Genomic DNA, 22444 nt, shown 5'->3' with positions numbered 1-22444 from the left:
TCTTTTTGCATATAGACTAGTTCCCCTTCTCTAAAATGTTTTACATTCAGTTTCTTATCGTAGTAGTATTTTGATCTATATTTCGCCTGAACTAAGTTCATTACTGACAAAATTTGCAATTGAGATAAATTGTTCATTCAATTAGTAATATATTGGTTATAAGTTATGGACGTGTCAGTGTCTCTCGGCTGGAAGCTTGACGGTGTACGTGGTTTTTGTCCGAAGACTAACTCGTGCGGCGTGAAATCCGACGCCTCGTGTTCCGTGCAGTTATATGCATGCTGGCAAATTGGAAGTCACCTACTCCAATCTGTTTGTGATTCGATGTACTTTTTTAAATATTCAGTTAGTGTATGATGCATTCTTTCGATACGCCGTTTGATTGCGGGTGATAGGCTGTTAAGCAGTATTTATCTATTTTGAACAGTCTAGCAAATTCTTCCAAGAGTCTAGTTTGGAAGTGTGTGCCTTGATCTGTCAAGATAGCTGCTGGCGGGCCAAAATAACATATTACTTTGTCCGTGAATGCTCTTGCAACCTCTTCAGCTGTCGCTCTTCTTACCGGTATCAAAATGCAATATTTTGTTAGCCAGTCTTGTACTGTTAAAATATAATTGTAACATTTAGAACTTTTTAACGGACCGTAAAAGTCCATTGAGACTTTCAGAAATGGTTTAGACGGCGTGTCCATTATTTTTAGGGTCATTCTTGTTTTTACCCTTATAAGTTTGTTGGTTTGGCATTGAGGGCAGCCCAATACAAATTGCCGTACATCTGGTCTCATATTACGCCAATAATAATCGTTTACAATTTTACTTATAGTCTTGTTTATGCCTCTATGTTCACCCATAGCGGCTTCGTGGTATTCCTTAATTAGTTTGTACCTGTCTGCCACCGGAGAAACAGGTAAGGAGTTAAGATAAATTATTCCAATGGCTGGTATGCCATTGAGGATCGACTCAAATAGGCTTATGAAGTCCGCCCACTCCGATAAACTCAACATTCCTAGATCTCTAATTAATTCAAAAGAATTTATATTTGATTTTGCAATTTCTGATCTTAGATTTTTAATATATTTCCTTAAATGCGCTTTCAGCGGGTTTTCATTAACGTGACTTTTGACGAATAATCCGAAAAGTTTCATGCCTTTAAAATCTGTTATGAAAACATCTCCCAAATTTCTTTCGGTGTTTTTCGGAGTATTTTCATTTACACATCCTCTTTCCAGCATAGCGTCAAGGATTTCCGTTTCCAGGTATATGTCTGTGGTTAGTAAGAAAATCAAGTTTTCTTTGTATCTGAATGGATGTTCTGGAACTTCCTTTAGATCGGAAAATAATGCAGGTACTTGATTTTCTGGTATTAGTCCGGGCGCAGGATAGAGGTCGAGTATGCAATTCGAGGTCCAGAAGGTAACTCAACGTTTTTATATGTTTTTTGGGGCGCTGATTCGATTTTTCGAGGTTACCAGGCCAAAAATGGGCCATTTATGAGTTTAGGCCCTTTTTAACCCAAAAAGCGACTTATATCGTTTTTCACAGAAAAATTTGTTTTATTTTCATTTTAATGCATACTTATTGTTGTTAATAAACACATTTTTAATATTTTTTATCATATTCATTTTTAAAATTGATAAATAATAATTACGTAGCGATGTATATGATAAAATTGACCTTTATGATCGATATAGAATACCATATCAAATCATACTTTTCTCAGTTAATCGACCTGTCAATTTTTTTTTTATATAAAATAAAAGTTTCAAGAAATAATAATAAGTATGCTTTCTCTGCTAATATTTGCTTGACATTTCCACCTAGCGAAATAGCTCGTCTCAAGCGCGCAAGTCACTGCAAGTCGCGTACGCGTCGAGCGCGAGTCGGGCTTTTTCACGCTCGAGCTTGTCTGTTAAGGCAGCATTGCACTTTCCGTTCAGGGATCAAATCCGCGCGTCGATCAGTATCTCTTGGAGCGTCAGACTATAAAGATGTCTGAAAAAAGGTGTATAATTTGTCTTGCGGGTGACCAGCCGCTAACAAGTACTTCTACTGGCTGTGAAAAAGTTCGATGAGCTGCAACTGAGCGAGATGATACTGTATTGAAAGAGAGATTGCGGAAATTTCAATCAGATGAACTGTTTAGTTATCACATGACCAATTCGTGCTACAAAACTTATACAGATAAAAATAAAGTAGAAAGAGCTTCTAATAAATTATGCACAAATATCAATATTTCTTCCTCAAGCACAAGTAAAAGTATTCCCGACACTTCACGAAAAGTAACAAGATCGCAGTCAACCGTAAGTGGGGTAAGCACTAAAAAAATATGTGTTGTGTGCGGATATGGAATTTTGAAAAACAAAGAATTATATAGAATATGCGAAGTTGAAAGAGCTACGCGTTTACTTAAAATGGCTAATTTCTGGAAAGAATATGTTTTTACACGTGTATGTCATTTGCAAAATTCAGATGATGTATTTGCTGCTGATTTATATTATCATAGTAAGTGCTTGAGATCATATAAGCAAAAATATTCACGAGAAGTTGATACTAGCGGCGAATTACAGGACGATATTAATAGCTCTAACAATGATACGGTAAATTTGTTTACAAGCAAGAGTGAAGCAATAAAAATCGTAGTTGATTCTGTTATGGATCGAGTAAAATCTGGTGAAATATTTTCGTTATCTAAGATTCGAGATCAAATAAATAATCTTAATTTTAAAAAAAGAAAAATTGAAAACAGAGATGTAAAAAATTATTTGATAAAAAATTATGGCGACCAAATAGAATATTCTGTACCTTCGAATTGCAGTAAAAGTACTTTATTTTATGCTTCAAGTGTAACTATTGATCAAGTGATAGATACCGTTCAACCTGAAAATACAGACATGTGGTACACATTATGCGAGATCAATTAAAGGATTTTTTCTGCTTGGAGAACCGTTAGAGCGTCTTTTAATAGAAGCTTTTTTGATGAATGCAATTCGAATGAATATGATAGTGAATTAACAACAATACAGGCACTACAGGATGCATTTTCAGAAAAAAGTTTTGACGAATGCAGGTCGCTTTTTAAGATATTCAATGAAAATTTTGAAAAATTAATGAATGATTTTAAAAATTTTATTAAAAAAAGAAGTGAAGAGTCAATGTCGTTTAAATATTGGGTGAATGTTTTAATGCTGTTGCAAATGGAACTTGCACGTAAATACGTTTAAAAATTTTTTTCCAATCTTACTTATCTTTGACCGCACGAATTACACTCGCTGGTGCTCACTTTATGTTCAAGATATCGTTCAATTGCCAGAAAAAAAACAGAAATATACGAAGAATTTTTGAAAGGCAAATTCGTTGTCAAGAGGTCGCCGATTTCTGGTGCGTCAGTTGCGACTGATCAAGGTCTTGAGCAAACGATCAATCGAGCTCAAAAGAGTAATTCAGGAATCATAGGTTGCACGAAAAAAAAAGAATTTGTTGCATCGTGGAATTTAAATTACCACGAAATATTATCTATCAGTAATTATTATAGAGAAGTAACAAATGTCAGACCAGAAAATGATGAGTTACAAATTCATCATGATTATACTTCGACTGACAATCAACGGTCTGAACAAGAAGTCGATACTATCATACAATTCATTACTTCTCATAGTAATCCCTTTGAAAAAGGTGAACAGCAGCTTCGAAATATTGTAACTCAAGAGCTTGTAAATTCTGAGAATACCGAGGCTCTCTTAAATATTTTTCAGAATAGCTGAAACTTGATAAACATTTTTATAATGAAAGATTTGTTGACAAAGTAAAAAGCTTGTCTGATAAAATATCTAATGTGAATTTACCAAATTTCAAGACGCAAAAAAAAGCACAGTCTAATGTAGATAAAAGTGTTTCTAATAAAAAAATTAATGTAATGGCTCATAAAATAATCGATATTGCAAAAGAAAGAAATTTTAGTTTAGAAAGATTATTTTCGTTTGAGTTATGCCCAAATAATATTTTATTCAACGATGATGGTTCATTAAAGAAAGAAACTAGCAAAAGCGATCTTGTCAAAGTATTAGAAAAACAAACCGATGTTCAATGCAATGTAGATGTGAGAGATTTTCATAGTTTTACTTTAATTGTAGACGTTATGATCATTTGTAGACAATTGAGCTTCAAAAAGATGGATACATTTGGAGACTTTGCAAAAGCTTTTTGTGGCTCAGTTTCCAACATTTCGAACCAAGCAGCACATCGAATCGACTTTGTTTTTGATTCTTACACAGACACATCTAAGAAGTTTGTAGAAAGACTGATTAGATATCAAAATTAATCAATAGATATACACGTAATTCATGAAAACGTACCTACTCCGAAAGAAGAAAAACTGTTTTGGGGATCAAATAAAAATAAAGTTTGATTGCAGAATTCTATTCGCAAATACGTCCTGGAAAAAAGCTCGAGTATTTGGTCAGGTGTAGAAATTATATGCAGTGCTACCAATGAACTATCATGCGAATCTAATCATACCATAGACAATTTAAAATTGAAAGAATTACAACGAAACGAGATTGAAGAGGCAGATTCTAGAATTATTATACACGTCATGCAAGCTAGCAGAGAGGGTGAAAAAAAAATAGTAGTTTTGTCGTCTGATACTGATGTTGTAATGTTGTTGCTATATTATTGGGTTAAATTCGAAGAGAAAAACTTAAAGGTAATTTTTGCGTAAATATTACAGTTAAATGCGTATATGTACATTAAATTATCGATAAATAAAAATAATTTTTCAGGAATCGTGGATTAGAGTAGGAGCAGCAGCAAAAAAAACGGTTTTTACTTGTACATATTGTTGCTAAACATGAACAAACTGGCATTCAACTTTGTTCAACGTTGCTAGCAGTACACCACCTTACAGGCTCTGATTACACCAGCAAAATTGGTACCAAATATAGTGCTTTACAAAGTAGTCCCAAAAAATTTCTTAGAAGCTTTGCCCAAGGTACATATAATATAATTAAAACAACAACAAAAAATTTTATGATGAAGTAAAGTTTATACAAAAATGTATAATTTTATTATAGGTATATCGAAGTTAGAAATAGAAAATTCTATCGAGGAAGCCGAGAAATACCTTGTGCAAGTGATATTAAAAGGTAACGCTTGTCTAACATTCGACGAACTTAGATTTTGGATGTATCATTATGGAAATACAGCATCGATATTAGATCTCCCACCAACTAGTAACTCAATTAAATTATATATATTGAGAGCCTTCTATGCAACCTTTGAACAAATGAATTTGCTAAATGCAGAATGTCCAAAATTAGATCCTTTAGAATTCGGTTATATTCAACAAGAGAAACATTTGATTCCAAAGAAAGTTCATTTAAAAATTATTTATTTTAAAGTACATACTTTCGGTAATGCAGATGTTGTATACCCTATCACTGTATATACTGTATAAATAACGCAAATGAGATCCAGTATTGTTTTTATTCTTTGCGCTGCGTCGAAGCTATTCAATATCTACGTAATAAAATATGAAATTAACAAAAAATAAAAAAGTCGTTTATTTACAACAATAAATATGCATTAAAATAAAAATAAAACACAATTTTTAGGCGAAAAACGATATAAGTCGCTTTTTTTGGTCAAAAGGGGCCTTAACTTATAAACGGCCCATTTTTGGGCCTAGTAACCTCGAAAAATCGAATCAGCGCCCCAAAAAACGTATAAAAATGTTGAGTTACCTTCTGGACCTCGAATTGCATACTCGACCTCTATCCTGCGCCCGGACTATATTGACCATGGAGGTTTTTCCCTTGGTGGCATGTATTTACTACAAGATACCGATTCAACAGTGCATTTTTATCCCTTTCAATTATCATAGCCTCTCTAGTGCTCATATAAACAGATTTCGGTGTAGTAGTGTTGTTGCTGCTTGCATGTTGAATCTGAGAGGTTTTCAAATTGTTTTGGCCTAAGAGGTTTTGTTTGTCGCTCGCACCATGCGACTGTTTGTTGCCGCTGTTTGCATTGTATGATTCTTTAGGTTCGGAATGTTCGAAGTCCGGCAACGTATTGGATTCTACTTTTATGTATGGCGTGAAGTGTCTGCTTACTAAATGGAAATGAATATAATCATGCGTTTGGTTTGTTGTGATATGCCAGTAATCTATGGTTTCGTTGCTCTGCTGGTAATGTATACACACATTTTGTTTAAATTCCCAAGCAAAAATGTATGCGCAGTTTATAAATTATATATATATATATATATATATATATATATATATATATATATATATATATATATATATATATATATATAATTTATGACATAATGAAGCTTATAAAAATTTTGAAAATCTTCGAAAAGTGTTTTTGCAATAAATTTTAATTTACAATTTATAGTTTTGCCCACAATATTCTGTAGAAAACACCAATCTTCCCCCAACCTAGTTGCACAATGTACTATTCTGATTTAGTGTATGCAAAGTTGCATTTTAGAAATTTTAGACTTTGTTTAAAATTTCCTATTTTTTCTGATACATTTCCCAGAAAATTCCATGACTTTTCCTTGATTTCCAGATTTCCTTGATCGTCTGAACACTGTTAAAATAAAACGACTGAAGCACCGGATTTTGACGTAAACGTTTGATCTTTTGAGGGGAAGAGTCTAGGTATATATAATGAATCTTTTCAAGTTCTGAAATTCCGAAACTCAAGAGTAAATATCTCATCACCATGTCTGGAATCTTTCATGTTTTTGTTCATGAATAAATATCAATAAAAAGTAAACATGTTGGAAAATGTATATATAGTGCTTTACAGTTGTCTATTTTAATTAAATTAAGCTTCTTTCACAACAGGAACTAATTTGTTATGTTTGTCGGAATAGTAAATCGCGTATTGTGTTGCTATTCTATGAAAATGGACGTAATTTCTTATAATTCCAAAATTATGCTATCAAAGCTTATTGCAAGTTTTTTGTTTTCTATATTTACAGCTTTAATGAGTTAAAATCTTAAATTTTGAAAAGATAATCAAAACAACTTTTAATCATCTTATCTCTTGTACAAAGCATAAGGGAGATTTCCCTTAACTAAATTTCTTCACATAACGCGAGCATTTTAATGGTTTTCGGACATTTGCAGTGTATACATATATTAGTTATTGTAAATATCAATGGTATTCTAATCTGGGCGACACTTTTCCGATATCCCATGTTAGGTTTTACAATTTTGCTTAATTCTATTGGTTTATTTTGCAAAATTAACGGCCCTACTATACAGTACATCAAAGGTCCTTATAACAGCAAGTAAATCCTGCAGATTGTGCAATTTTCACGGTCCTAATAGAAAGTTATAGAAAAATTCGCTATTAGTTCTATACTGGGCGCATCTTCCCTACTAATAATGAAGTTAGCAGCGATTTTTTATACTAAAATCAATTGCTTCGCACGATATTATCTTAAAGAATCAATTTCATACATTAATAATAAATATATGTATGAATTATTACTTACCAAAATAGAATTTGTTTCATCATAATTTATCAATTGAGAAGAAATTATTTTTTAATGTATGATAGCAAAATCTTAATTATAATAAGAACAATGCCTGATATTTTTCAACAATTTTATTAACCAATTACTGGACCATATTCTCTGATTAAAACATCGTTCCAATCATATGATGGTAAATTCAGAGTTGTTTGCTGTCTAAGGATACTCTGAATGTAGGGTGTACAAATTCGATGACCGCAGGGCCAAAGCTTTTGAATTCGAGAGCGAGCCGAGCAGACGCAGCATACTTTTTGGATAAAATTGGTGTTATACATATGACATATTTATGTGATTATTTGTGATATTAAATTATATATGTGTCTTATAAGAAAATCGATTTAAGTTCATGCTTAAAATGTACCCTTAAAACAATTAGTATAATGTGTATCAAGGGCGTAAAGTGGACTTTAGACGTAGTGTGAAGTTTGCAGTTCGAATTGACATAGTTTTTGTAACGCATGTATGGATTTTCGCGTTTTTCACAACTACGAAGTAGGAGTAAATTAGCTGTTTTCCTATACGGTCACTATACACTTATATATGTGTAGGAAACAGCCTTTTTCAGAATATACATAACAATAAAAACTACATTGTATATACATCGTTTTTTAACGCCAATATATATATATATATATATATATATATATATATATATATATATATATATATATATATATATATATATATACGACTTTATATTATGCACTACACTAGCTAAACGAAATCGTGTTACGTAAGCTGTACATATTTTCTCATGCATATTCAATAAAATTATAATTATTGAAACAAATTTAACTATTAACTTCATGAAATCATGTTATTGCATTTGATAATGGATTATAATGCTATTTAAAGGTTATATAATATACTAAAATAATATTCTGCTATTATATTCAAAAAAGCTTTTCACATTTTTTCAAATGATTTTAATAAAACTGCCATCGTGTTTACAAAAAATGAATGATAAAGTAACTACATTAACCAAATACAGATATTTTACTACCTATATTCATTGGTCACATTCAACTTTATCATAAGCTCGTATGCTTTTTTTTTTTACGTGGCATTTGGAACTCGAAAGTTCATCGCCTCATCTACGCAAGCCTTCCACGCTGCCCTATCTTGTGTCAACCCCACCCAAGATGCACCTCTCCGATCGACACCCACCCGTCCTATTTCTACTAGATCCGCTTTTACGTTATTCTCCCATCTACGTCTAAGTCTACCTAGAGGTCGCGTTACCATCGGCCTGCCCTTCATGACCCGCGCTGCCGTACGGTCGTCTCCCATTCTCGCTACGTGCCCTGCCCATCCCAATCTGCGCGATTTTATTATTCTGTTAATATTTGGTGACGCGTACAGATTGTGTAATTCATCATTGTGTAGTCTCCTCCATTCCCCGGTTTCCTCATCTTTCTACGGCCCGTATATTTTTCGCAAGACTTTATTTTCAAATACCCTAAAACGGTTTTCCGCCTGCTTAGTGAGAGCTAACGTTTCGCACCCGTACAGAACCACCGGCAGTATTATTGTCCTGTATATTCTTATTTTAACGTTTTTAGACAACAGCCTCGACTTAAGTAAATTACTCACGGCGTAGAAGCAAGCATTACCCGAATGGAGTCTCTTATTTATTTCGACATTAATCTCATTTCTATCATTTATGGTCGTACCCAGATACCTGAATACGCTAACCTTTTCAAAAGTAAAATTCCCAACTCTGAGATCTTCCTCCCCTCTGCAGATGCCTAGCTTATCCACAATCATGTACTTTGTTTTTGATTCACTCACTTCTAACCCTGTATACTCCATCGCTTTTATGAGGATTTCTGCGTTTCTTGCTACCATTTCCCTACAATCCCCCAGTATATCCAAATCATCTGCGTAGCCTAGTATCTGCGTTGTTCCATTAAGCGTTGCGCCCAGCTGGCTAACCTGCATTTTTCTAACGGCATACTCTAACGTTAAGTTGAACAGCACCGTAGAGAGCCCATCCCCTTGTTTTAAACCATCGCGTATCATGAAGGGTTCTGATACATTACCGCCTACTCGGACCTTTCCTGTGCTTCCGTTCAGACATATTTGAATTAATCTCACGAGTTTTTTCGGTACACCGAGAAGTACTAAAATTTGATACATTTTGCTTCGCTTAATAGAGTCATACGCTTTTTTAAAATCTATAAATAGTTGGTGTATGGTTTCGCAAAATTCCCACTTTTTCTCTAACAACTGTCTTACGGTAAACATTTGATCGCTCGTCGATCTGTTGCGCCGAAATCCGCACTGATAATCTGCTACTATATCTTCCGCGAATGGAGTGAGTCTAGCTTGTATTACGTTTGACAGAACTTTGTAGCGCGTTGCTAAAAGTGAGATACCCCTATAGTTATTGCAGTCTGTCTTATCCCCCTTTTTAAAAATCGGTATAATGATAGATTCCTTCCAATTATCGGGCATTGTTTCATTTTTCCAGATGGCACATACTAGTTTATAGATTTTGAAAGTGAGCTCGACGCCCCCATATTTGAGTAACTCAGCTGGTATAGAGTCATTTCCCGCGGCTTTGTTGTTTTTTAATTTTTTAATCGCGGCCTCTACTTCTTGGTAGCTCGGTTCCTCCACGTAGGGTTCAGCAGTGTGAATTTCGTCACCTAATTCTTCGCTATTTTCGTGCACGTTTAATAATTTATCGAAATAATTTTTCCACAGCGACAGTAATTCGTTGTCAATTGTCAAGCTCGTATGCTTAGGGAAGCTAAAAGTGTAACGTATATTAGAAGCTATACTTGAAGACCAAAGAGTAGGAACACGGTCGTGCTCGCATATTCTTAGTAATCAAGTAAGCGCTTGTTACAGCATTGTAAAGATTTGTTCTTGATCGTGAGAAATGTTAAGTGTATAAATAATAAACTGTAAAAATTCTGATCTTTTCAAATAAGCATTTGTCTAAATTTTATTATTCGCGATTACAATGAGATGAGCTTATGAAATAATTTCGAGAAAAGCCGTTAACAAACGATACGGTCGTTCATTTAGCGTAGATACTGGATTTACCATATTCATTATCCACAGTCAACCAATAATTTAGAAACGAGAAACTATGGGACCCCTTAATAGCATCTTCAACATTTTTGTTCACCCTCTGATTGGTTGTTATTTTTTACTTGTGATTACAACGTCATTGTGAACTTGCTGAATTATTGCTTTTCTATATGTATGAATTTAAACGAATGTTAAAAAGAAAATATTGAAAAATGTCGATAAAATCGTGCTTAACTTTTCATAAGCCGGCTTTGTTGTTTTTTAATTTTTTAATCGCGGCCTCTACTTCTTGGTAGCTCGGTTCCTCCACGTAGGGTTCAGCAGTGTGAATTTCGTCACCTAATTCTTCGCTATTTTCGTGCACGTTTAATAATTTATCGAAATAATTTTTCCACAGCGACAGTAATTCGTTGTCAATTGTTACGAGGTCCCCGTTTTCGTCCTTCATCAATTGTGCTCTACTCCTAAAACCCTTTCTGATGGCGTTAATCCCTCTGTACATTTCGCGGGGGTTATTTTCCTTACTGTTAGTTTCTATTTTTCTAATAAGATTCTTTTGATACTCCCGCTTCTTATTTCTGTAGATCGCGCTCGTCTGTTTCCTTACGTTAGAATACTCTTCTACGGTCCTATCGCTTCTATTTTGTAAGCTATCTAATTTAGCCTTTTTGCGCCTTTCAAACCAGAGTTCGCACTCTTCGTCAAACCATGGTTTGCTCTTTGGCTTTTTCTTTTTACCCAGTACTTTGTTCGCGGCCTCTTTTACCGTTTTTTCGATGTCCCCCCATAAGCTATTCGGTTCGTCATTCCCCTCCGGCGATGTGTTTGCTTCTTCAAGTGCCTGAAACCTGTTATTAATTTCTATCTGGTACCTAATTCGCTCTGTTCTCGTAGCTTCTCAATATCGAAGCTTTCTACCTTGTTTGATCGCTTACTATTTTGATTCGCTACTAGTCTAGCTCTTAATTTGGCTACTACTAGGAAGTGGTCCGAGTCGCTATCTGCCCCTCTGTAAGCCCTTACGTCGAGAACGTTAGTATGACGTCTTTTTTCAATGAGGAAATGATCAATTTAGTTCTGTGTGGCCCCGTCCGGCGATGTCCACGTTGCCTTGTGTATGTCCTTGTGCTTAAAACACGTAGTTTTGATTATAAGATCTTTTGCCGCCGCGAAATTTATGACCCTACTACCGTTATCATTGCTGGCTTCGTGCAGGCTTTCCTTCCCTATAGTAGGCCTAAACATTTCCTCCCTACCTATTTTAGCATTGAAATCGCCTAATACTATTCTTGTGTCGTAAGACGCGAACTGGTCTATTACCTGTTCTAAAGTTTCGTAATAGAGATCCTTAGCTTCTTCTTCTTTGTCCTCCCTAGGACAGTGTACATTAATAAATACATAGCTATACCATTCACCTTCGATAATGATGTACGAGAGCCTATCATTGACGGATTTGAAACTTTTAACCGAATGTATGATGCTTTTGCTTACGAGAAATCCGGTGCCTAGAGATCCCCCACTGCCGGCCCCATACAGGTACGTGAAGTTACCCGATGCTAGTACTCCGCCATCTGGCCACCGCGATTCCTGTATTGCTACCAAATCTAGATTGTACCTATCAGCTTCCTTTACGAGTTCTTTAAACGCACCTGCTCTGTATAGACTGCGAACATTCCAAGTTCCAACCCTTAAGTCCCTTTGGGTTCGGATTTGATTTTTTGAGCCATGATATTATGTTAAACCCGCGCGCTTCAGATCCTGTTCCGATCGCAGGTGAGTCCACCGTTCTAGAGGTGATAACCCCCATACTTCTCTAGAACTAAGTATGAGAGCTTTCCGACTTTGACGAGGACAGTGTCAACTCGTCGTCAGACACATTACGGTTTCATTCTCGCATCTTAACGACCCCCTGCAAGGCAGCGCGCCTTCGCTGGCATCGTTACCGTGTAAGACCAGGTGACGAATCATTCTACACATCCCCTTTCGGGGCAGTTGTCATCGCTCCCGCATCCTCCTCGGCAGCAGGATTTTTGCCCATTTTTGTAATGTGTGATGAAAGAGATAGATTGAGAGATAAGAGATAATGTGAAGTGTTTTTTTGTTGTGGTGCTTGCGTAGTGTTTCTAGATGAATGCTTTCGACAGTGTGGGCTTATCACACCCACGCCTGTTCCTATCGGCTGTCCACGGCTGCTTATTCAATTTATTCGCAGCTAACCTCTTTCTCAGGGGCTGTTCTATCCGCAACCTAAGGACGCGCTGTGTAGTGGTGATAGGCGCCCACCCGTCCGATCTGGACGACAACGCCCAAGACCCGCTTAGGGTAGCCGCATTGTAACAGAGCTCGTATGCTTAGGGAAGCTAAAAGTGTAACGTATATTAGAAGCTATACTTGAAGACCAAAGAGTAGGAACACGGTCGTGCTCGCATATTCTTAGTAATCAAGTAAGCGCTTGTTACAGCATTGTAAAGATTTGTTCTTGATCGTGAGAAATGTTAAGTGTATAAATAATAAACTGTAAAAATTCTGATCTTTTCAAATAAGCATTTGTCTAAATTTTATTATTCGCGATTACAATGAGATGAGCTTATGAAATAATTTCGAGAAAAGCCGTTAACAAACGATACGGTCGTTCATTTAGCGTAGATACTGGATTTACCATATTCATTATCCACAGTCAACCAATAATTTAGAAACGAGAAACTATGGGACCCCTTAATAGCATCTTCAACATTTTTGTTCACCCTCTGATTGGTTGTTATTTTTTACTTGTGATTACAACGTCATTGTGAACTTGCTGAATTATTGCTTTTCTATATGTATGAATTTAAACGAATGTTAAAAAGAAAATATTGAAAAATGTCGATAAAATCGTGCTTAACTTTTCATAAGCCGCTAGTTAAATTAAATTTTTAAAAAGTTACAAATTTTCATTAGTGATTAAGTTACCTTATCTGTTTACAATAATTATTATAAAATTAATATAAAGTCGTATATTTGTAATAATCTCATAAATTTTGTGCATATGTTTCACCAGTAATAACATTTGAATGGCATGTTACATTTTATAACGATATATTTGAGTTAAGGTCATGATTATTTTTGCAATCGTACAATTTAACTTATTCAAAAATAATATTGTTTATTCAACAAGATTTGTTTTAAATAAATTTAATTATAGTTAAATATAAGAAATTTTTACATATTTTCTAATTAACTTCTCATGAAACTATCAAAGAGCCTTCTATTAAAACAGTAATTTATTTGTAAGTATTATCATACTTACAAATAAATTACTGTTTTAATAGAACTGTCCATTAACTCAATACACTTTTATACAATATAACATAATTCATATTGTTATTACGATTGTTTTTGCCTGCTCCTCTTCGACGCCTTCTTGTCCTGTTTTCTGGTTCTATATCGTAGATAAAAATCGATTATGTTAATAATGATCTAGATTTGGTACAATCTATATTATAATATAATATTAATAACTGTTATGTTACTTATGCAGGTGTGTTACCTTCACCTTACCCCTGATTTTAAAATGATTTTAAACAGATTTTATTTCTTAAAGTTACCACTAAGGTGCTGATGAATAAATACAATCCGAAAGGAGGTGGAAGACTATTTGAGCCTATATGTAATAGATGGTCTTGCAGACAGACATTGGCAAAGAAAAATACTATCGCGCCGCTGGCGGCGCTTCTGCCGATCAGGTAATATGGCAAGTCAGAGTATACATTTCACACCGGGTTTATATGCGGGACATAAGTTTTTATTGAAATAAAAAGATTTCCTTTCAATGCAATTATTCTCACCTTTATTGTATATTTTATAATCTAATAAATGTAGTACGATATTCCGGCAGAAGATTTAAAGATCGTTAACTATGTACCAGAAATGATTATGCGGGACTACTGAATTTCGTCAATCGGACCGCATTGTCTTACTAGTAATTGAAAAATTTTATTGATGTATGTGTATATACACCATCTGGTGGTAACTTCGTGTTTCTGAGATATAATAGAGTCTCTGTCTGTAATAACACTGTTCATTGTTCACGGAAAACAATTTTATATTGATTTAAAAACCTTTCTCAACAATAATCCCTATGTAAAGTGTATGCTATATATATACTGCAACCAGCCTTTGCTATAATATGAATGTGTAGAGAAAGATGTCCGGATTTATAAAAAGTTTAGAATCGCAACTCACACAATTAATATAACGCAAAAAATAGTTGAGAAATTGAAGATTTTGCAAATAATACATAAGTTAAGGGGATGCGGGAGCTAAAAACAGTGTTTTTCTATTACATATAACATATTAAACAAAGCTTGCAATGAAAAACCAAGCCTGTAGTAATGAATATAGTTTCAATGTTAAGCAACTAAACGAGTTGTAACCCTGGTAGAAATTACCCGATTTAAAATGGTGAAAAAGCTAAGAACTTTAACTAACCTAAAGAACTAGGATAAAAAGCGTTACATCTTGTAACAAAAACTGACAAATAAAACTACCAAGTTTTGAGATTGACAACCTCAGAACTTCCAAATAACTTGGATACCGTTTCTACCAGGGAAGAGCCAAAAAATATAAACTTATCATTGCAATCCGGTAAATTAAAAACATTTCATCAACATATATACTTACGTCTCGTCAATACGTTAGGAATCTCATTTACAACTTGCGGCTCATTATTAATATCATCAAGCATTTGGCCCATGTCTGCTCCATGTGCATTAATAATGACATTGGCATTATCATCAGCGTTATGCTAATAGAAATTAACTTAATATAGTACTTTACGATACTAGTGGCATAAGTCGTACTTTACGGCACGGCGTGTATAAGCGCCCGAGCGTAGCGAGTGCCATGAACATCGACTTATGACGCATGTATCGTACGATATTTTATAGCACTGTCTAGCATAAATCCGCTGTCACACCTATCCGTGGCATTAGCAGTCTTTTTTTGCACCGTAAGGTTACCGTAGTTATGCGATATGCACGGTGCAATAAAGGACTACTTATGCCACGGATAGGCGTGACATAAATGCTGATTTATGCCACGCAGTGCTATAAAATTGTTTATATATGGGACGTTTCACGTCAACCGGACCATCAGTGCACCCAAAATTTGGGTTAACCTAACAAGACGTTTGAGGTCTCAAAATGATCGCCTGGTCAAGGGCTTTTGAAAAAGTTCTGGCCTTTTCAAAAATCCAATGTGGCGCATAAAATATGGAGCCTGAAACCCACGTTTTCATAGCACATTCAACAAAAACAATAGTAAAAATGTTCTAATTTGTGAAATATCCCACCAAAAAGCATGTACAACTCATGATAGGACATATTATTGACAATGCTGACGGAATTCCAAAATCAAAAATGGCGGAATCAAAATGGCGGACATTATACCACCACCAAACCCATTTTACCGCAACAAATGATTTTTGATGAGTTTAAAGTATCGATATGGGGGTTTGTGAGGTAAATAGTTATAAATGTATTATCGACGTTTCATTATGTTCTGGGATAAATCCATGCCCCATTTGTATATTTGTGACAGGTGGACAGTTTTTAAATCTCTTTTTTAGGAATTGACGAGTTTGTTCGTGATCTTTTTTGGTGTATAAGAAAAATTTTATATTGAATGATCGCCCATTAGCCCATGAATAAAGAGCTTCAACATCTAGAATTGCTTTATTTTTGCAGCTTGTAAGCTCGCTCTTGTAGCTTCTCTCTTTACTATCGCTCCAACTCCATCGCAACTACCTTTTCCGTGTGCTGTTGCAAAACAGTGCCATTCAGCATCAACGCCAAAATCTCTCTTATGACTCATTAAACTACTCATTTGATAACGATTTTTAAAATGCTGTTTAGCATCATTAGTAGCATATATTACCTTTTTTACTGTGGGACAAACCTTGCGTATTTCAGGTATAAGCTTTTGCTGCATTATGTATACTGCAGTGGCATCATGAGTAGTACAGTCGGACATAGATACTGTACTGAAATGCTTTAGCTTGCCTTCAGATTTATAATAAACAACAGCAGGAAAAATCGTACTTTGATCATTATTAAAATGAAATGCCTGTGCAGCATCTTGGGCTGTAAAAGCATAGTTCTCAGCAAAATCTAATTGAGCAACAACCTCTTCATCTGAAAGATTATTATTTTTCTTCCCAGAAATAAACTTTGATTGTTCCTTAGCGATGAAGTGATGAGGTATCAACTTTTCTAGGCTAGAACATAAAGTTTCAATAAATTCTTGCGATGTTAGGCATTGTTTTATCAAAGTGTATCTATCGGTTGATTGCCACGTGCTGAAGATGACTTGATCAATATTGTGCTCATCCATAATGTTCTCAACGTAATTAGAAAACTTTTGAATGTCCGGACAAAATTTGGACATTCATTCAAATAACAACTTGGTTTGGGATCCTTACATAGAACGAAGTTCAAACAATCTTTATAATTCTTCAGAATATTGTTTGAGATTTTTTCTATATTTACAGCGTCAATCATCGCCTTGAAATTTTGGTGTATCGTACATACACATACATTGTGTGTACCAGAGGATCCTGCAAAGACACAACATTTTGGTCTCAGTTCCGCAAACTTGGTAAGCCCAATCGGATGTTCAGGAAACTGTTCTTTAAATTGATTATGAAGGTTCTTAATATCAGTAAGTAATAATCTTTTCTGCACTTTTATTTTTTCACCATATAAATAAATATTGACGGTATCTTTTTTATTTGGCATAATTCTGCTGTTAAGATCATTTTCGTAAAAATCTTCAACTTTCTAAGTAGTTTCTGCAGGTAATGTTTTTCCACGTTTTGCAACAGGAGAAGCCAAAACTCCATCTGATTCTCTTAACTGTTTTGCTTTACGAGCCATTCTGTGAGACACACCAAATTGGTTCATAATTTTACGTATTGCCCAGTGTTCGGGCAAAATAGTAAGAATACTGACACGTAATGGATCGTTCTCCGGCAGGGATTGGAATTTGTTTTTAAGTCCAGTTAAAATATCTGTAAGATCATCTTCCATAGGTGCATCCGTGTTTGAAACCGAAGGTGCAACGAAAACCGATGCATTGATTATCCAACATCTTCACTGATCACAAATCAGTGAAGATGTTGGATAATCAGGATAGACATCTTGAATTCTTTGGAGATCTTCCTAAGAGATTTGCTGTGTCCTGTATTAATATCAAATGGATTAACGCATCTATCGATACGATATTTTTTCGCAGGAGAAGACATTGTTGTAGGATATGAGAAAGCACAACCAAAACAAAAAAAATGTTAGAAATAACAAAATTACGGCTAGTACAATTGAACAAGGAGTTGCCGATAAAGTAAGACTTACTCAACAACTGCCTTAAAAAGGAATGTATCTATTAATGTACCTATTAACTATCCTAAAAAGGACTGTTGGAGAAAAAGTCGCCTATGAATAAAGCCGCTGATGGACTTGCTCACCAACTATCCTGAAAAAGACTGTTGGAGAAAAAGTCGCCGATGAAGAAAGCATTCTTTGAAGAAAATATTCCTTTCTATGGGTTGCTAAACGTGGGAAGGGGTTGGGGGTGTAGGTAAAAAAGAGGGATGAAATAAATCACTTGAAAGCAATAAATTCCTTTGCCACAAAACAGTTTTATCTGCTGAAGTCTTTGCACAAGTTGTCATTGGACACGAGCCGTGTACTTGCAGCATTAGGCTGTTGGAAGAGAGGCGAGGTACAGCGCTGGACCCGGCCTCCTTATGTGCCCTCCGCGACGCTACTTCACTTGTGGGTAATGCGCAGTCGCCTAGCGGCGCGCCGCGGTGATAAGCGCTGCAGCGTGCGTGGCGTGTTCGGCGGGTTGCGCGTTAGCAGGGGCTTTTCGCGAGAGAGCCTGCGGGTGGGTTATGATAAATATCCGCCAGTTTATATTGGCCATATTGAATTTTGAAATTTCGAGGTTAAAATAAGATTCAGCGGCCCCTTAAACCCCGATACTTTAAACTGATTTAAAATCGTTCATTGCGGTAAAATAGTTTTGGTGGTTGTATAATGTCCGCCATTTTGGATCGGCCATTTTGGATTTTAAAATTTCGAGGTTAAAATAAGGTGCAGTGGCTCCAAAAACCCTCATATCGATACTTTAAAATGATCTAAAATCATTTGTTGCGGTAAAATTAGTTTGGTGGTGGTATAATGCCCGCCATTTTGGATCCACCATTTCGAATTTTGAAATGTCGAGGTTAAGATAAGATTCAGTGACCCTGAAAACCCCCATATCGATACTTTAAACTGATCAAAAATCATTTGTTGCGGTAAAATGGGTTTGGTGGAGGTATAATGTCCACCATTTTGATTCCGCCATTTTTGATTTTGGAATTCCGTCAGCATTGTCAATAATATGTCCTATCATGAGTTGTACATGCTTTTTGGTGGGATATTTCACAAATTAGAACATTTTTACTATTGGTTTTGTTGAATGTACTATGAAAACGTGGGTTTCAGGTTCCATATTTTATGCGCCACATTGGATTTTTGAAAAGGCCAGAACTTTTTCAGAAGCCCTTGGCCAGACGATTATTTTGAGACCTCAAACGTCCTGTTAGGTTAACCCAAATTTTGGGTGCACAGATGGTCCGGTTGACGTGAAACGTCCCATATATATTTATTTACTTGTGCATCAAGAGCAGCTTCGTGTTGCAGATGATCTAACCAAGCCTGATTGTTAGGCGCCAGCATATCCCAATCATCTTCACCACCAACTGCAATATATGTTATTAATAATTCGAAGAGAATATATTATTTTCTTTGAATTCATTGAAATATCTGTTATTAATGACCAGTTTTAGGTATTAGATGTGAGTGTACTTTTATAGCAAAACATTATCACAATATGATTTCATACATTTGATCAAATGTATGAAACCATAATAATAGCTTTTGCAAATTAGTTTCAATATTATATACACAACAATATTTTACGCAGAAAATAGTAAAAAATATTTTTATTATCTTCAATATAATAGAATTAAAAATATGGAAGAATCATATAAATGTCATATAAATTTTTTGAAGTCAAAAAATTCGTACCTTTTTTAATGGTTTTTTCATATTTTCAACTATATGTAACTTTTGACCGAATCTAGCACTTGTAACGCATTTTTTTTAATTAAAGCTCTTTTCCCGCACTTTTACCACAGAATTATGAATTTTCCGTTTGCGCCTTCAGAAATTAAGTACATGACATTGAACAATAGCTTTTTCTGGTTAAATTCGAAGGGCCAATTAAAAAAAATACCCCAAGGCACTTTTTATATGTTGGAAAGTGGTTTTACATTGTTTTAAACATTTAAAATTATGGGAAAGAATTTTTTTCTCATTTTTCCTCATATATCTCAAAAGTTTACTTGTGCAACAACAGCAGCCTCCTGTTGTTGTAGAGCTAATTGAGCTGCATTGTTAGGATCTTGTAAATCCAACTCCTCATCGTTGATTACAACAGCAGCTTCGCGTTGTTGGGGAACTAACCCAACCTCGTCGATGGGAGCTGGTAAATCTAAGTCCTCCTCACCATTGGCTACATTCTATGATATTTATAATTGTAGAAGAATATTATAATTTTTTTTTAAATTAATTCTCATCACATCAATAATTATTATATATCCTGTACTCGTGTCATAAACTGGCTATACGTGTGCTAATACACGCCGTGATGTAAAGGACTACTTAAGCAACTTGTATCGTTATAGACTATTGGGTATGTGTGAGTATATACATTTTTAAGTTACTAATATTTCGCAAAGGATAAACATAATCAAAATATTTACTTGAGCATTGTCTTGCCTCTTCTTCGCGGTCTATCAGCATCAGGTGGAGGTGCAGGATTGCCTCTCCTTCGCGGTCTACCGGCATCAGCATCAGGTGGAGGAGCAGGACTGCGTCTCCTTCGCGGTCTACCAGGATCAACATCAGGTGGAGGTGCAGGATTATCTCTCCTTTGAAGAGCATTTCGGGCAGGAGCTGCAGGACGACCCCTTCTTCGACGAGCAGCCGGCTGTTCATCTACCTGCACATTCCGCCTGGGCCTACCTGTTGGTCTAGGAGCTGGGGCAGGTTCTGGCATTAGTTGCCGATCTCTCCCGACGTATTCTCGTCGCCGTCTTCTTACGATGTACTCGTTTTCAAAGGTTTTTCACTCATTTCCTATGTACAGGATTCAATAGGGAATGCTGTTTACTTCGCCTCTCATTTCTAAACTGAATGATCATTATGATGCTTAAGTGCAAGAACGATCAAGTTTCATTGCAACTGCAATCAACCTACGAACATCCTAATTACGATTTTGAACTTTTAACATTAAAAAAATGAAGTGTGCGAAGCTCCGTTGGATTAAGCTAGTTAACGTAAAGTTAAAATTTATGGAGGAAACTTGTAGATTACGCCTAAACGTAAAATACTTATTATAGCAATGCGTGGCTTAAATCCACATTTAAGACACTTAGTTGTTAGATGCCTCACGCTGCCAGAAACAGCTGTTTACGCAACGGCTTAGCGTGTCTTGGACGGATTTAAAGCAGGCAAGCAGTATATAGGCAGTTATGGCGAGACACAACAAATTACGTCATCACTGGCGCATCCTTATCTTATCATGTAAACAATTCATAAAGATAAGGCGTCATGTTTCTAAACATGTAATTAAGATAAGTGTATCATGTTTATACACGTGTAATTAAGATAAAGATATCATGTTTAAATAAACAAAGAAGATATCTTTACCACAATAATAAACAATGACGGTACTTTACAAGTAATAAAGATAAGATAAGGTATCATGTTTATAAACAGTTAATTAAGATAAGGATATCTTGTTTATACGTGTGTAATTAAGATATCATGTTTACATAAACAAAGAAGCTATCTTTACCGCAATAATAATCCATGATGATACTTTTTTTTATTATGAAAACAGGTAATAAAGTTAAGGTATCGCCAACGTCTTAAGCATTTATCTTGTAAACAATTAAGATAAATATGGATTGTTACTGACATCATGTACACCTCTTATGACGTCATAAGATAATGAGATTTTTATGTATGATGAGTTTGTAGTACGTTTATAGAAATATTGTGGTCCTAAAAAGGACCGATTTTAATTGATAAATAAAAGTCTTAGAATAAGACTTTATTGTTGCTATCCCCAATCAGTGTTGTTGTGTCCTTGATATTTGGAATCTTTATTTGCTTCCTTGTCAGGACAATAACTCCTGTACCCATCTTTTTTCGGGAATGATCCAGTATTGGAAGAATATTGAGGTAGATACTTGTGAAAATCCTGAGCCGCGCGAGGCTTCACTTCCAAACCTCCTAACATCTTTCGAGCGTACACGATGATTATTATTTCGTAACAGCTTTTTATAGAACGATACAACTACGGCATCATTTTTTCGTGAATCTCGCGAGAACTTATGACAAAACCTGCGTAAGTTAGGTAGCCTAACCATATGGTAAAGGAACATAACAAAATACTGGCCACACACCTGTGTATCAAAACTTTGCAACTTTTTTTTATTCCACTGATACCGCTTGCAATTTCTTTTGAGTCATTTAAGATGATGTTGGGACATTAGTGGTAGTCCGTAACTGTCAAAGTATGTTCCATAACCGTTTGAGTCTATGTAGATTGCAATCCAATGTGTTCCTTTCTTCGTGTGATCATCTGTATTAGCTATGATGGCCGCGGGGTATTCCAAAACGTTTGGAATTCTATCCGCAGCATACACGCCAACTGTCTTGACGGTTAACGGGTCAAGAGCTTTTAGTAATTCTTGTGT

The 22444-nt window shown here is 35.3% G+C and overlaps 1 protein-coding gene and 1 long non-coding RNA gene across 12 annotated transcripts in view; both read left to right on the top strand.

Annotated features, from left to right (window-relative positions):
- Positions 1 to 22444, top strand: part of LOC100118293 (DNA-directed RNA polymerases I, II, and III subunit RPABC4) — a 99553-nt gene that overhangs the window by 44975 nt on the left and 32134 nt on the right. For 3 of the 11 annotated variants that reach the window (XR_004228172.2, XR_004228173.2, XM_031933238.2), the window contains exon 2: positions 14174 to 14315. The exons of the other annotated variants lie outside the window; for them this stretch is intronic. Coding sequence is in view for 1 of the 3 variants with exons in the window: in XM_031933238.2 (XP_031789098.1) it covers positions 14174 to 14315 (142 nt within the window). In the remaining 2 variants the exon portion in view is untranslated. The remainder of the gene's footprint in view (positions 1 to 14173; positions 14316 to 22444) is intronic. 11 annotated transcript variants of the gene reach the window in all.
- Positions 1746 to 5133, top strand: LOC116418055. The gene is made up of 3 exons (XR_004228176.1): positions 1746 to 4701; positions 4778 to 4986; positions 5069 to 5133. It is a non-coding gene; the product is annotated as an uncharacterized LOC116418055 (long non-coding RNA).

The sequence above is a fragment of the Nasonia vitripennis genome, unplaced genomic scaffold (genome assembly GCF_009193385.2).
Source record: "Nasonia vitripennis strain AsymCx unplaced genomic scaffold, Nvit_psr_1.1 unplaced0002, whole genome shotgun sequence".
Lineage (NCBI taxonomy): Eukaryota > Metazoa > Arthropoda > Insecta > Hymenoptera > Pteromalidae > Nasonia > Nasonia vitripennis.
Note: the sequence above shows the minus strand (reverse complement) of the source record. Positions and strands in the feature narration are given on the sequence as shown.